The sequence below is a fragment of the Canis lupus genome, chromosome 20, assembly GCF_003254725.2.
Source record: "Canis lupus dingo isolate Sandy chromosome 20, ASM325472v2, whole genome shotgun sequence".
Classification (NCBI taxonomy): domain Eukaryota; kingdom Metazoa; phylum Chordata; class Mammalia; order Carnivora; family Canidae; genus Canis; species Canis lupus.
Window position 1 is genome coordinate 37,343,186 of NC_064262.1, and position 15,197 is coordinate 37,358,382.

Here is a 15,197-nt window from a genome sequence, read left to right on the forward strand (position 1 = left end):
GGGGCTTCTTCTTTCTTTTCTAAGATTTCACTCACTTTCTAGTGGCTGTGGTTGTCTTGAACTCTGTCCTTTGATTTTGCAGGCTAGAAAGACCATGGGTTTTCTGCTGTACTTGAGCAGCCTATGGCTGGCCCTTAGGCTAAAACATGTTGGCTTCCCTCCAGAACCTGCCTACAGGTTTTGTATGTTCTCTGTTGTCTTCACATACTGGATTTTTGTATTTTGTTGAGTTTATACTTATTATTTACAGAAGGGTCTGTTAGTAAGAACTTACTTAGCTATTTAGAAGCAGAACTTCCTAAATGTTGTTTTGCATCTGATTTTTTAATGAAAAATTGTCATAAAGCCAATGAAATCACAGGGGAATTTTTTTTTTCTTCCAGGAAATGTCATACAAATGAAATGAGTGACTTGGTGCAGTTGATGACTCAGACCCTAAAACTGGAATCTAAAGAGAGCTGTGAAGATCTCCTGGTTCCAGATCCAGTGTCAGAATTTAAACTTCATCGGAAGTACCGGGATACGCTGATACTTCATGGAAAAGTTGTGGAAGAAGCTGAGGACCTTCATTTTAAACAACTACCTTCCGGTGATCAGTTTATTCTTTACAGCAAACTGGAGAGCATGCTTATTGGAGAAATGTGTCACACTAAGAAAAAAATTCTCCCAAAATTTTTTTGCTTTTTTATTATTTTGTTTGTATAGCTCCATAAAAGGCGTATCTTGTTTTATTCAACAGTTGTGTTCCTGAAAAATTACATGAAAACTGTTTTTTTTTTTAAATAAATATAAATGCATGTTTGGATTTTTTCATATGGCTTTTCTTGAAATAAGACAGTTGTGGATTTTAGGTTTAGGAGATGGTAAGGAGAAATGAAGTATAAGTTTATATATGTACCATATATATGGTATATATATGTATATATATTTGTCATTAAAAATACATGAAGGTATTAAATCCAACTCTTGTCAAAGTGAAAAGAATTTTAACATGACAAGATTTTTTTTTTTAAGATTTTATTTATTGGGATCCCTGGGTGGTGCAGCGGTTTGGCGCCTGCCTTTGGCCCAGGGCGCGATCCTGGAGACCTGGGATCGAATCCCACATCGGGCTCCCGGTGCATGGAGCCTGCTTCTCCCTCTGCCTGTGTCTCTGCCTCTCTCTCTCTCTGTGTGACTATCATAAATAAATAAAAATTTAAAAAAAAAAAAAAAAAAGATTTTATTTATTTATTCATGAGAGACACAGAGAGAGAGAAAGAGAGGCAGAGACATAGGCTGAGGGAGAAGCAGGCTCCATGCAGGGAGCCCGATGTGGGACTCGATCCTGGGACCCCAGGATCACGCCCTGGGCCAAAGGCAGGCGCTTAACTGCTGAGCCACCCAGGGATCCCCACATGACAAGATTTTTAAAAAAAAAAAAAACATGTTCTTCCTGCAGTGGTGAAAGTATTTATTTTTCCCTGTCTTTGTTACTGCTTTTTAGCTGTCATGCCAGGTTCTGAAAAGATCAGAAGAATAGTTGAAGTCTTGAGAGCTGATGTAATCCAGGGCCTGGGAATTCAGCTTTTAGAACAAGTGTATGATCTTTTGGAAGAAGAGGATGAATTGCAGAGAGAGGTGAGTGTCCCATAGCTATGTCAGCTACATATGCTATAGAATTCTTTTTAACAGACTTTTGAAATATAATTTATATACTATACATTTCATCTGTTTAAAGTGTACCATTCAGTGGTTTTTAGGATGTTCACAGAGTTCCATTACCACAAGCAATGTTAGGACATTTAATACCCCCAGAAGAAACCATGTGCTCATCACTCTCCATTGTCCTCCAAGCCTTCTACCCCTAAGCAACCACTGATATTTCTGTGTCTATAGATTAGCCTGTTCTGGACATTTCATTAAAATGGAATCTATAAAACATGTGACCCATTTACATTGTGATTGGCTTCTCTCAGCATAATGTTTTCTTTTCTTTCTTTCTTTTTTTTTTTTAAGATTTTATTTATTTATTCATGAGAGACACAGAGAGAGAGGCAGAGACATAGGCAGAGGGAGAAGCAGGCTACCCATAGGGAGCCTGACGTGGTACTCGATCCCAGGACCCCGAGATCACGACCTGAGCCAAAGGCAGATGCACAACCACTGAGCAACCCAGGTGCCCTTAGTATAATGTTTTCAAGATTCAACCATGTTGTAGCATATCTCACATTCTTCGTTGTTTTATATGGTCAGATAATATTCCATTATGTGGCTATATCACATTTTGTTTATCTTTTCATCAGCTGATGGACACTTAGGTGGTTTCCACTGTTTAGCTATTATGAATAATGCTGCTGTGCATATTTGTTTTTGTGTGGATATATGTTTTCATTTTTGTTGGGTATGTACATAGGAGTGGATTACTAAATCATGTGGAAAGTCTATGTTTAACATTTTGAAGAACAGCCAGACTCTTTTGCAGAGCAGCTGTATCCTTTTCCATTCACATCAGTAACGTATGAGGATTTAATTTCTCTGCATTCTTATCAACACTTATTACTGTTATCATTTTGATTATAGCTGTCCTAGTGGATGGGAAGTGATACCTCATGGTTTTGATTTGCTTTTCCCTAATGGGTAATGATGTTGACATCTTTGCATGTGCCTATTGGCCATCTGTAGATGTTTTTTAGAGACACATCTATTCTGACCTTTTATATATCTTAAAATTGTTATCTTTTTATTGTTGAGTTGTAAGAGTTTTTTGTATATTTTAGATATAAGTCCTTTATCAGAAATGTGATTTACAGAAATTTTTCCCTATTCTGTGGTGGTATTTTCACTTCTTGATGGTGTTGTTTGTAGCACAAAAGGTTTTAATTTTGTTGAAGTCTAATTTATCTGATTTATTTTTTGTCATTCATAATGTTGGTGTCATATCTAATAAGGCTTTACCTAACCTAAGGTCTTGAAGATTTATTTCTGTCTTTTAAGGGTTTTATTATATAAGTTCTTACAAATAGGTCTATAATCCATTTGAGTTAATTTTTTGTATTGTATAAGGAAGAACCTCATCTTCATTCTTTTTCATGTGGATATCCATTTGTCCTAGCAGGCTATTCTTTTCCTAGTGAATTGTCTGGGCACCCTTGTTGAAAATCAGTTGTCCATAATATAAGGAATTATTTCTAGGCTCTCAATTATGTTCTCAATTATTGATTTATGTTTTTGTTTATGTCTGTACTACACTGTCTTCATTATTGTTGCATTGTAGTAAGTTTTAAAATGAGGAAGTGTTAGTCTTCCAACTTTACTCTTTTTTTTTTTTTTTTTTCAAGACTCTTTTGGTCATTATTTTTGCATTTCCATGTGAATTTTAGGATCAGCTTACTAATTTTTGTAAAAATGCCAGCTGGGAGTTTGATTAGGATGCTGTAGAATCTTGCTCTAAATAAATTTAAGTTTGACACACCTGACTTTTCTGCTTAAAGTTACTGATATTATACTTAAATCTTTTTCCTTTTTAAGAGATTCATTTTATGTGCTACGTATTTGAAAGTGATCAGTAAGGCATACTTGTATTTATGTAGCACAAACAGTCCTATACCAATTTAAAAAATTGCCTTTTTAAATCTGATACAAAGATAATAATGTTGTAGAACATTTAGAACATAGAGACTAAAAATAAAAATCAGTGTATTCTCAGTGATTGTAGATTTTGTTGTCTATCATTTAATAAATAGCAATAGTAGTAGTAGTAATCTTTACTACTACTAGCACAGTTTTCTAAGCACTTTACATCTAAATCTCTAACAATCCATTGAAGTTGTTATGAGTGCCCCATTTTTACAGGTGAAGACTCTGACGCACAGAGAGATTAAATGAGTTGCCCAAAGTCACACTGCTAACAGTTGGGTATACAATTGGCCTTCAGTGCAGACAATCTGATTCCAGAGCCCATGTTCTCAACCACTGTCCTGTACTGCCTTTTATTCTCTTATACATATGTCTGTGGTTTACTGTGTATGTCCATAGCCATCACATCCGTATATGTATCATAGCCTTTTTTCTTAAAGCTCAAACAGGATTATACTGTACATGGTTGGTAGCATGTATTTTTTTCACATAATGGTACAACTGAGCTTAGAAGCACAGCCAGGTCCTTGTAGTAACAATCACTCTTGATTGTTCCTGTGCTTTTGAGGCCACTGCTCTTTTCCTACTCTCCCAGGGCTAGTTCTTGATTGGGATGACCGACCTCTCTGATCTTGATTGGGTCATGCAGATTATTCTCCAGTGAGTCAGTTGCACTACATCACACCTTCATTATGAAAACTTTCAGAGTAGTAGAAATGCCTAAACAAACGTTTTTTGACTAGTTATACTTTAAAAATATATTTCTAGTTTTTTGGTGATAATAATACCAACAACAGCAAAGCCTTAAATTCATAGAAATACAGTTGCTTCTCCACCAATCTATTTTTATTTTTATTGTTTTTGATACATTATTTTATTCAAATACCAGTCTGAACACACATGGTCCAAGAACACTCCAATCAAATATAAATAGATGTTTAAGCTTGGTCTTTAAACACCATAACCAGGGATCCCTGGGTGGCGCAGCGGTTTAGCGCCTGCCTTTGGCCGAGGGCGCGATCCTGGAGACCCGGGATCGAATCCCATGTCGGGCTCCCGGTGCATGGAGCCTGCTTCTCCCTCTGCCTGTGTCTCTGCCTCTCTCTCTCTCTCACTGTGTGCCTATCATAAATAAAATTAAAAAAAAAATAAACACCATAACCAGCAATGTCACACTTGCCTATGATCTCACTGACATAAAACCACATCTATACCGCAGTGGCCACCAAACCATTCAGCAGAGCTTCCTTAATTGTTAGCTATTGGAAGCTAATAGTTTGAGCACTCTTGACCATTTTTTTCAAGCTCTGAATAGCGGTAGGGATCTCAACAGAGATTAGTTGGAAGAGCCAGCTCAACCTTGTCATACTGCTAGAATGTGGCCAAAGCTGAGTAAGTCACAGCAGCACTGGGGCCTTCTCCACGAAGTTATGGACAAATTGGGCCATGTTCCAGGATGGAAAGTCTGTCATCCTGAATGTCACTTCTCCAGAAATTTAATAATAAATGATATCTAAATGTTGTTTTAATTTTTTATTTTAAAATAATTTTAGGGACTGCCTGGGTGGCTCAGTGTTTGAGTGTCTGCCTTCATTCAGCTCAGGGCATGATCCTGGGGTAGCGGGATCAAGTCCTGCATCAGGCTCCTCTTGAGGAGCCTGCTTTTCCCTCTGCCTGTATCTCTGCCTCTCTCTCTCTCTCTCTCTCTGTGGCTCTTGAGAATAAATAAATCTTAAAAAATAATAATAATAAAAATAATTATAGACTAACAGTTGCAAAAAAAAAAAAGATAAAAAGAATTCCTGAATACTCCTCACATATGTTCCCTAATATTACTGTTTTACCACTTTTGTGTCATTACTCTCTTTCTCCTCTCCATATGTATATTTTTCTATTTGTGAGAATGTCTCCACCCCTAAATTCTTCAGTGTATTTCCTAAAAACAAGAATATGTCCTTACAGGGCGCTTGGGTGGCTCAGCTTGGTTGGGTGTCTGACTCCTGATTTTGGCTCAGGTCATGATCTCAAGGTTTTAGGCTCAAGCCCTATGTCAGGCTCTGCACTGAGTGCAGAGCCTGCTAGAGATTCTCTCTCTCCCTCTCTCTGAAAAGAAAAAAGAATATGGGAGAACCCGGGTGGCTCAGCGGTTTAGCACTGCCTTTAGCCCAGGGCCTGATCCCAAAGACCTGGGATCAAGTCCCACATCAGGCTCCCTGCATGGAGCCTGCTTCTCCCTCTGCCTGTGTCTCTGTCTCTCTCTCTCTGTGCCTCTCATGAATAGATAGATAGATAGATAGATAGATAGATAGATAGATAGATAAATAGATAAAAGAATATGTCCTTATATAACCACAGCTCTGTGATTAAATTTAGAAAATTAACATTGATATAATACCATTACCTAATCTACAGTCCTTAATTAAATTTCACTAATTGTCACACTGATATGCTTTATAACAAGAGAAAAAAATCTTTCTGGTCTCACATTCAGTAGATTCAACTCAATCATAATTGAATTAAATTAAAGATTACTTTTTAAAATAGCTTTATTAAGATATAATTCACTTACTATGCAATTCACCCATTTAAAGTGTATACTTCAGTGGTTTTTAATATATTCACAAATATATATTTGCTATTACCACAGTCCATTTTATTTTATTATTTTTTTAAAAGATTTTATTTATTTATTCATGAGAAACACAGAGGCACAGGCAGAGGGAGAAGCAGGCTCCATGCAGGGAGCCCGACATGGGACTCGATCCCAGGACTCCAGGATCACGCCCCGGGCTGAAGGCAGGCACTAAACTGCTGAGCCACCTGGGGATCCCTCATTTTTCTTTTGATGGTCCAAAATCCTCACCTTTATTTTTTGGCTGGCCTTGAAGGGAGGGAGGTGGTCAAGGTGAATCCTAATGGTCTGGAGGTGGCTCCAGGTCCTCCCTGTGGGTGCTGTGGTGCTTGGGCCAGCTTCTCCTTTACATTCCCCCACCTTTGGGTGCAGTGGGTTTGGGCAGGGCCCTGCCCCCTGAATTTCTCCAGCTCCACCTTCAGCCCATAGTTTACCATCCAGAAGCCTCCAACCTTGGGTGGCGAGTGCAGCCACTGCTCCACCTCCTCTTTTTACTTCCTTGACAGTGTTCTTCAAAGCACAAAACTTTCCAATTTTGCTGAAGTCCAATTTACTTTCTTCGCTGCTTGTGTTTTTGGTGTCATCAAAGAATCTCTTCCCAAATCCAAGATTATAGAGGTTTACCTTTCGGTTTTCCTCTAAAAGATTAATAGTTTTACCCTGTACATTTAGGTTTTTGATATATTTTGAGTTAATTTTTATATATGGTATGGAGTAAAGGTCCATCTTCATTCCTATGTATGTAGCTATCCTGTTGTCTGACCACCATTTGTTGGAAAGACTGTTTTGTCACCTTGTCAAAAAAACGTTGACCATATACACATGGGTTTATTTTTAAACTCTGAATACTGTTTCTTTAATCTGTATTTATCCTTATGCTAGTACCATACTGTCATTAACTGTTGCTTTATCATAAGTTTTGAAATCAAGCTAGATGAGTCCTCCAACTTGGTTATTTTTTTAAAGTATTTTAGCTATTCTGGGTCCCTTACAAAGAATTTAGAATCTGCTTGTCAATTTCTAAAGAGAAGCTAGCTAGAATTCTTATAGGGGTTGCATTAATCTGCAGATTAATTTGTGGAATATTTCTATCTTAATAAAATTAAGACTTCTGATTCATGAACATGAGGTGATTTTCCATTTATTTAGATCTTCAATTCTTTAAACAATATTTTAATTTTCAGAGTGTAAGTTTTGTACCTCTCTTGTCAAATTTATTCCTGAGTATTTATTCTTTTTGATGCTTTTGGAATTTTTTTATATTCATTTGGGATTGTTCACTGCAAATGCATGGAATTAAATTTGATTTTGAAAATCTTGACCTTGTGTCCTGCAGCCTTTCTGAACTTGTTTATTGGGTTTAATTTTATTTTTGGTTATTTATTTATTTTTGGTAGTGGTGGACTCCTTGGAATTTTCTCTATATAATATCATACCATCTAAGAATAGAGTTAGTTTTACTTTCTAGTCTGGATGCCTTTTACTTCTTTTCTTGCCTTTTGACCTGGTTAGAACCTCCAGTACAGTATTGAATGGAAGTAATGCAAGTGTACATCTTTGACTTGGTTCTGATCTAGGAGGGAAGGAATCCTGTCTTTTACCATTGGTTGACTGTGGGTTTTTATAGATGCCCTTTATCAGGTTGTGGAAGGTTCCTTCTTTTCTTGGTTTGTTGGGTGTTTTTTTTTTTTTTTTTAATTGTAAAAAGGTGTTGGGTTTGTTGCATGCTTTACGTTGTGATGATTATATAGTTTTTGTATTTAATTCTATTGACAGGGTGTGTTACATTAATTTGGGGGTGTTAAACCATCCTTGCATTCCTGTGATAAACCCCACTTGGTCATAGTATATACTATATTACTTATATGTTTTTGGAATCATGTTTTTTGTATTTTGTTGAAGATTCTTTTGTCTATTATTATACAATATTGGTCTTTAGTTTTCTGTGGTGTCTTTGGTTGTATTAGGGTAATGATGGCTTCATAGAATGAGTTGAGGAGTGTCCCCTAATTTTCTGTTTTTGGGAAGAGTTAGTAAATAATTGGTATTAATTCTTTAAATATTTGATAGAATTCTCCAGTGAAGGCATCTGGCCCTGGGCCTCTCTTTGTGGGTAGTTTCTTTTTTCTTTTCTTTTTTTTTTTTTTTTTTAAGATTTATTTATTTATTTATGATGGACAGAGAGAGGCAGAGAAACAGGAGGAGGGAGAAGCAGGCTCCATGCCGGGAGCCTGACGTGGGACTCGATCCCGGGACTCCAGGATCGCGCCTGGGCCAAAGGCAGACGCTAAACCGCTGAGCCACCCAGGGATCCCCTGTGGGTAGTTTCTTGATAATGAATTTAGTGTCTTGTTACACTCAGATTGTCTATTCTTCTGTTTCTAATTTTGTCTTACTAGGAATTTATCCATTTCATCTAAGTTAACTGATGAGCATGTAATTATTAATAACAATCCTTTTTAATCTTTTTTACTTCTATAAGGTTGGTTATTTAGGAGTGTGTTGTTTAATTTCCATATATTTGGGATGCTTGGGTGACTCAGTGGTTGAGTGTCTGCCTTTGGCTCAGGGTGTGATCCTGGGGTCCCAGGATCGAGTACTGCATCAGGCTCCCCATGGAGAGCCTGCTTCTCTCTCTGCCTGTGTCTCTGCCTCTTTCTCTGTGTCTCGAATGAATGAATGAATAATAAATAAATAAAATCTTTTAAAAAATGTCCATATATTTTTAAGTTTCTCCAATTTCTTTTTGTTATTTCTTTTTTTTTTTTTTTTTTTTTTAAGATTTTATTTATTCATGAGAGATGCAGAGAGAGGCAGAGACATAGGCAGAGGCAGAAGCAGGCCCCCTGCAGGAAGCCCAGTGTGGAACTTGATCCCAGGACTCTGGGATCATGACTTGAGCAGAAGGCAGACGCTCAACCACTGAACCATCCAGGCGTCCTTGTTATTTATTTCTAATTGAATTTTATTTGTGGTTGGAGAACATACTTTTTATTATTTTTATCTTTTTTAAATTTATTGAGCTTTGTTTTATGGCCTAGCATATGGTCTAACCTGGAGAATGTTCTATGTATGCTTGAGAATATTTATATTTAGCTGTTGTTGTGGGGAGTATTTCTTAGATGTCTGTTAGTTCTAGTGTGTTTATGGTATTGCCCAAATTGCTTATTTTCTTGTTGATCTTCTGCCTGGTTGTTTTGCCCATAACTGAAAGTGGAGTATTATGTCAAAGTGAGGCTCAATGGGATCATGACCTGAGCCGAAGGCTGACATTTAACTGACTGAGCCACCTGGTGCCCCTGATCTTCTTTTCTTTTTTCTTTTCTTTCTTTTCTTTTCTTTCTTTTTTTTCTTTTCAACAGCTTTTTTTTAAAAAAAGATTTTATTTATTTATTCACGAGAGACAGAGAGAGAGAGAGAGAGGCAGAGACACAGGTAGAGGGAGAAGAAGGCTCCATGCAGGGAGCCTGACCTGGGACTCAATCCCGGGTCTCCAGGATCGCACCTTGGACTGAAGGTGGCGCTAAACCACTGAGCCACCCAGGCTGCCCCAGAAAATATATTGTTACAAGTCTGAGTACTGATCTCCCCCAAGGAGGGGCGTTGCTATTGTTATTTGCTTCTTTAGTGATTGGCTGGATTTTTTAGTGAAGTCTATTTTATCCCTTTTTCCTGTCCCCACAATGTAAGTCTGTTGCCTCTTAGCTGGTGAGGCCTTGGTTGTGTCCATGGCGACCTTGGAATGACAGTGGGGTTTGGCAGAGCTCTTTTGACTCTCCCTTGCCCTTACTTCACCCAGTTGTAAAGGTTTTTTAGTTACCAGTTGATGGTTCTCTTGTTTTCAACAATGTCTTGGGGCATACATTGCTCCACAGACTGACCCATTTAAAATTTGGACTCCTTTGAAGGATGGTTCCCACTGTCAGTGTTTGAAATCTGTTTTGACCCATGTGGGGGGGGTCAAAAACAGCTTCTTAGTTGTCTCCATCAAAGTAGGTGGCCTACAGGTTAGCCTGTATATACCTAGTGAGTCTATTACTCTCCTCCTAGTTACCATTCACCACTATTTCCAGCTTTTGAGAGCACTTGTAGGCTTAAATTTCTCCGCTCTGTACTAAACGAGGTCAGTTCATTAGGGAAAAGATTTGGTGCTGTTTTGTGTCTTTCTTCTCACCCCAGGGAAAATCTCTGAGCACAGATGGGAGTGAAGCATACTTGTGTGAGTGATACCCCCTCCTTTAGAAGCTCAGTGCGGATGAGGGGTGTCTCATCTTGGCATGCTTCATCTGGCATAGAGGCTTCACTTTATGGTCTAGGGAAAAGGTGACTGGGACCCCAGTATTTTCACTGGCCTCACTCCCAAGCTACAGCCTTCATTCTAAAAGTCCAACCTAATATAAAAAAGAAGGTCCCACCTCTTGGCTGCACTCTCTCAAAACTTATCCTTAACAATAATGTTGGGGGCAGGATAAGATATGCTGGTGTCCTGCTCCTCCCAGGAAGATTGCCTTTAGACTAGGAGTGGTAGAAATGTGGAAAGGGAGCCCAGTGTTGTTGGCTACAGTCTGATGTAGAGTTTTTGTCTCCCTGAGCTGGGACTGGAGAGGGAGGCAGTTGGTCTTGGTTCAAATACCACCCACTTTCACTGTTCTAAGTAGGTTTCAGTGGATTTTCTTGGAGGAAAAAAGTGTCTTTATTTGCTATTGAATGCTCTCAGAACCACTTCAGAGACTTTAAATGGTTGTTTTTAAAAATAATTTTCACCTGGGGGGTGCCTGGGTTGTTCAGTCAGGTGGGTGTCCAACTCTTGATTTCAGCTTAGGCCATGATCTCAGGGTTGTGAGATCCAGCCCTGCATTGGGCTCCACACTCAGTGAGGAGTCTGCTTGAGATTCTCTTTCTCTCCCCAACCGCGCTTGCATGATCTCTCTCTCTCTCAAAAAAAAATTAATAAGAATTTTCACCAGTTTCACTGAGGAGGGGTCCTCAGAGCTCCTCAAGTTATGTTAGATGTGGAACCAATTGGGATTACATTTTATGTTTGTTAATGTCTTATTTAATCTGGAGTAGGACATTTTTGAAGACTATAGCCATATGTTTTATAAAATGATCCTTGGTTTGGATTTGTTTGTTTGTTCATGAACAGATTCAGATTATGCATTTTCAGCATACCGCAAAAGTGATATTATGTCCCCTCTTTGCACTGAATCAGGAGGTGTATCACATCTGTTTAACACATAATTAGGTGTTATTTTAATTCCAGGCATATATTGAGTGCCACATAGTGTAATTTTTGGTTATTAGACTGAAATTTCTGTTTTTTGTATTAATTTTTGTGAATGCCTTTCCTGAATTATCTATGGGATTTTGTTGTTTTATCTTCTAATATTCTAATATTGTTGTGTTTTACTAAGAGCTCTTTGTATTAATGATACTCTTTGGCATGTATGTTGCAAATTTTCCCCAGTATAGTGTTTGTTTTTAATTTCATATGACTTTAGTTTTTGATATCTTGAAGCTTAAAATTCAAAAAAATGATAGTATTTTCTGATATGGTTTCCACTTCTGGTGTCATGCTTAGAAAAGCCCATCTTCTTTTTTTTGTGAAAAGCTCTTCTAAGATTACAAAGATTTTTTTTCTACTATATACTGATTTTCTTTTTATTTCCCAAATAGGTACGTTTGCAGGAGCACATGGGTGAAAAATATACAACTTACAGTGTGAAAGCTCGCCAGTTGAAATTTTTTGAAGAAAATGTGAATTTTTGAGAATTAAATCTGCCAGAACTAAAGACCTATTTTCAGAGGTTTTTAGCTTAAACAGAAACAAATCCATAATAATGGTTAGAGGCCATTCACCATCCTTATAGCTTTTTTTTTTTTTTTTAAACTGGGAAAAAAATGGGATGGACCAGAATAATATGAAGCAATGTCACAAAAGAATGAAAAAAACCTTTGGCAATTTTACTTTCTTGATGAGGGAAATCTGTTAGAAGATGTCTGTTTGGTTACTGTTTACTGAGCCTTAAACCCCCTCTTTGTATTTAGAACTTTATTTTTTTAAGATACTATTTAGCTTGATTACAGGGCCATAAAATATGAGATTGGAAGTTTTATATTGTACTGTAGTGATAAATGCATAGGAGAAATGAATGTCTTATAGTGATACTAGTTGTCATTGTTAATAACCTTAGGTAGTAGTTGATAAATTATTTTTTTAAAAAGTCAATTCACCATTCTGGGAGTAGATCTGAATATGAAATTATATCTACTGCTTGAGTAACTGAATTCCTTTTTTACATATTGATGGATGTTTAACATTTTATTTTCATTTCATATGAACCTCACGGTATATAAGAATTGAAACTAAGAAATATTTTGGCTTTGGCAAATCAGTGTTTTTGTATACTGTTTTTTTTTAGGGTAATATTTTCATTGGTGAAAACATTTCTTCAACACTAATTCCCTTTCAAATTAAGCAATTTGTAAATGAAGTCCAGCTCCTTTTAGTTGTGTTGGACATTTATCTCCTGAAGTTTTGTCTTCTTGTACATCAAATTATTGGTTGTCTTTAAATGTATGACTATTTATCACATATTTTATTAGCTGTTTAACAAAGGGGAATTCCTATGTGGGAAATAAATTGTTTTTATAAAATAAGTCTTAATTAGTGAATTTTCAGTTCTGTATTCAAAGGACTTTAAAAATGAATATTGCTTCACAAATGTTTTCGTTTTTTATAATTAAAAATGTTACCTTACTTTCTTTGAAAATTACATACTCATAAAATACTGTAATGAAATGTTCCCTTTCTACTCACTTAACAGACGTTTAGTTTTTCCTGTGTGCCAGGTGCTATGTCAGGAGCTGGGGATATAGTGGTGAGTAAAACAATACTCTTGCTTACAGTGCTCATAGTCTGGTTTCTGAGACCTCTTAGTTTTACTTTGAAGGGTTTGTTAGAACTCAATAGTAAAACCACACAGTCCCAGTCCCATTTGGGGGCAAACTGTGGGTCTTCTTGAACTATTCACCATTTCTTACATGTTTTACAAATCTATCTTTCTGGAGAGGTCAGTTTTACTCAAGTTTTCTCACTTATTGCTATAATGTATATATTGTTTTCTTAGAATTTAAAAATTCTCCCCCATGTTATTATTCCCATTCTGTATATTTTTATTTTCTTTTAAACATTGTTTTCATCCCAATATCTTTTGGTTATTCTGTAGTTTTCCTTGAGTGCTAATCATTTTTCATCTTTCTTATATTATTATAAAACACTTTTAACAGTATGAATTTTCTTCTCAATATACTCTTGGCCACATTTCAGACTTTGATATTATTTTGATATTCTTTTTTTTTTTTTTTTTTTGATATTCTTAAAGTCAGTAATTCTAGTTTTGATTTTCTCTTTAAGAAGTGTTCCTTAATTTCCATATGCAAGGTTCCTTGGCTATCCAAAAGTAGAGCATTCCTGTGAAACCCTTGGGAAGCTGAAATGGTGAAAAGCGGAGTATCCCTCTTTCTGAAAGTTCGTGATACACCACTTCACCTTTATGAAAGACATACAGTAGTACCTGTTTCTGCTGAAAGAAATCTGAAGAGGATTTTCACTTTTATCAAAAAACGCCATTACTATAGTAACGTAAGCCTTTTCTAAAAGTGAAGTGGCATGCAACGAGCTTGTGGAAAGCAAAGGATGCCTGAATTTCGCAAACCGGGAAAATTTTATCTCCTGTTCCAACTACATTGCAGTGTTGCTACTGAATATGACCTGCCTTTTGTTTCTTGGAATTGTTCTTCCCTGTGGCTCAGTAGATGACCCATAATTGGAGTGGCCCTATGGGCATTTAATAAAGGTGAATTGTTATGCACAGAATCACTTGCCTTTATGTATTATTCAAACTTATATTAAGACCTGACCAGTAGAGTATTGTGGTGAAGGAAATGTTCTGTATGTGCATTGTGATGAAGTAACTACTGGTCATATATGGCTTTTGAGCTCTTGAAATGTGGCTAGCTTGAGGAACTCAGTTTTAAATAGACACAAGTGACTAATGGCACCATATTGGACAGTGCAGCTCTGAATCATTCATTAATATCTATTGATCACCTACAATGTGTCACCAACTCCTAGGTACTATGCAAACAGTAATGAGCATAAGATTCCTGTTCCCATGGAGCTTACATTCTGGGGGGATGGAGGGGATGAAGAAATACATAATGTGGGAAATATTAGTGCAAATAGAATAAAGAGGCATACCATTGTATTTTGATAGCGCAGGAGATGCTTCTTTATAGTCACATCTCAGTAGAGACCTGAATGAAAGAATAAGGGGCACCTGGGTAGCTCAGTTGGTTAAGTGCTTGCTTGCAGTTCAGGTCATGATCCCAGGGTCCTGGGAGCAAGCCCTGCATTGGGCTCCCTGCTCAGTGGAGAGCCTGCTAGCCTGCTTCTCCCTCTCCCTGTGCTTATGCTATCTCTGTCAAATAAATAAAATCTTAAAAAAGAGAACTTACTAAAATAGAAAAAATAAGTCATGTATATCTGAGGGAAGCATAGAGAACAAGTCCAAGTCTTCCTTTTGATCACCTGTCCACTTGATCTACCACAATCTGAAAGGTGGTAGTGTTGGTCTCCTACCAAGAGTGTAGCTTTGCCAAACTCTTATGTACATAACATTCTTTATACATTTCATGTCCTATTTAATACATAATGATTCTTAACAGTGACATCTTGGCAGCTATGAAATACCTTTTCCCATTTAATGCTTTCTGATATTAAGTATCTGACTTTCTCACAATTACCCCTTTCTGCTTGCTCTACCTAATATATCATTGTTCCTGTTTTTAACTTTTGGATACCATCTTGAAAAAAAATAGGTAACTTAACCCTATTTGGGAGCTCCTAATTTTTTAATCATATTACTCTTACTGATATGCTTGG

General features: G+C 37.0%; 1 protein-coding gene and 1 pseudogene across 15 annotated transcripts in view; one reads left to right on the forward strand and one right to left on the reverse strand.

Moving 5' to 3' along the window:
- The window catches only part of NEK4 (NIMA related kinase 4), a 34,850-nt gene that overhangs the window by 18,655 nt on the left and 998 nt on the right, over positions 1-15,197 (forward strand). For 4 of the 15 annotated variants that reach the window (XM_025456129.3, XM_025456134.3, XM_049097868.1 and 1 more), the window contains 3 exons: positions 384-589; positions 1,487-1,620; positions 13,078-13,131. In XM_025456129.3, coding sequence (XP_025311914.1) covers positions 384-589; positions 1,487-1,620; positions 13,078-13,131 — 394 coding nt within the window. Of the gene's footprint in view, positions 1-383; positions 590-1,486; positions 1,621-1,998; positions 3,454-11,926; positions 12,911-13,077; positions 13,132-13,667; positions 14,130-15,197 lie in introns of those variants that run through there. The other 11 variants (XM_025456132.3, XM_025456139.3, XR_007404168.1 and 8 more) reach the window with 10 other exon arrangements.
- Positions 3,879-5,066, reverse strand: LOC112665898 (ATP synthase subunit g, mitochondrial-like; annotated as a pseudogene).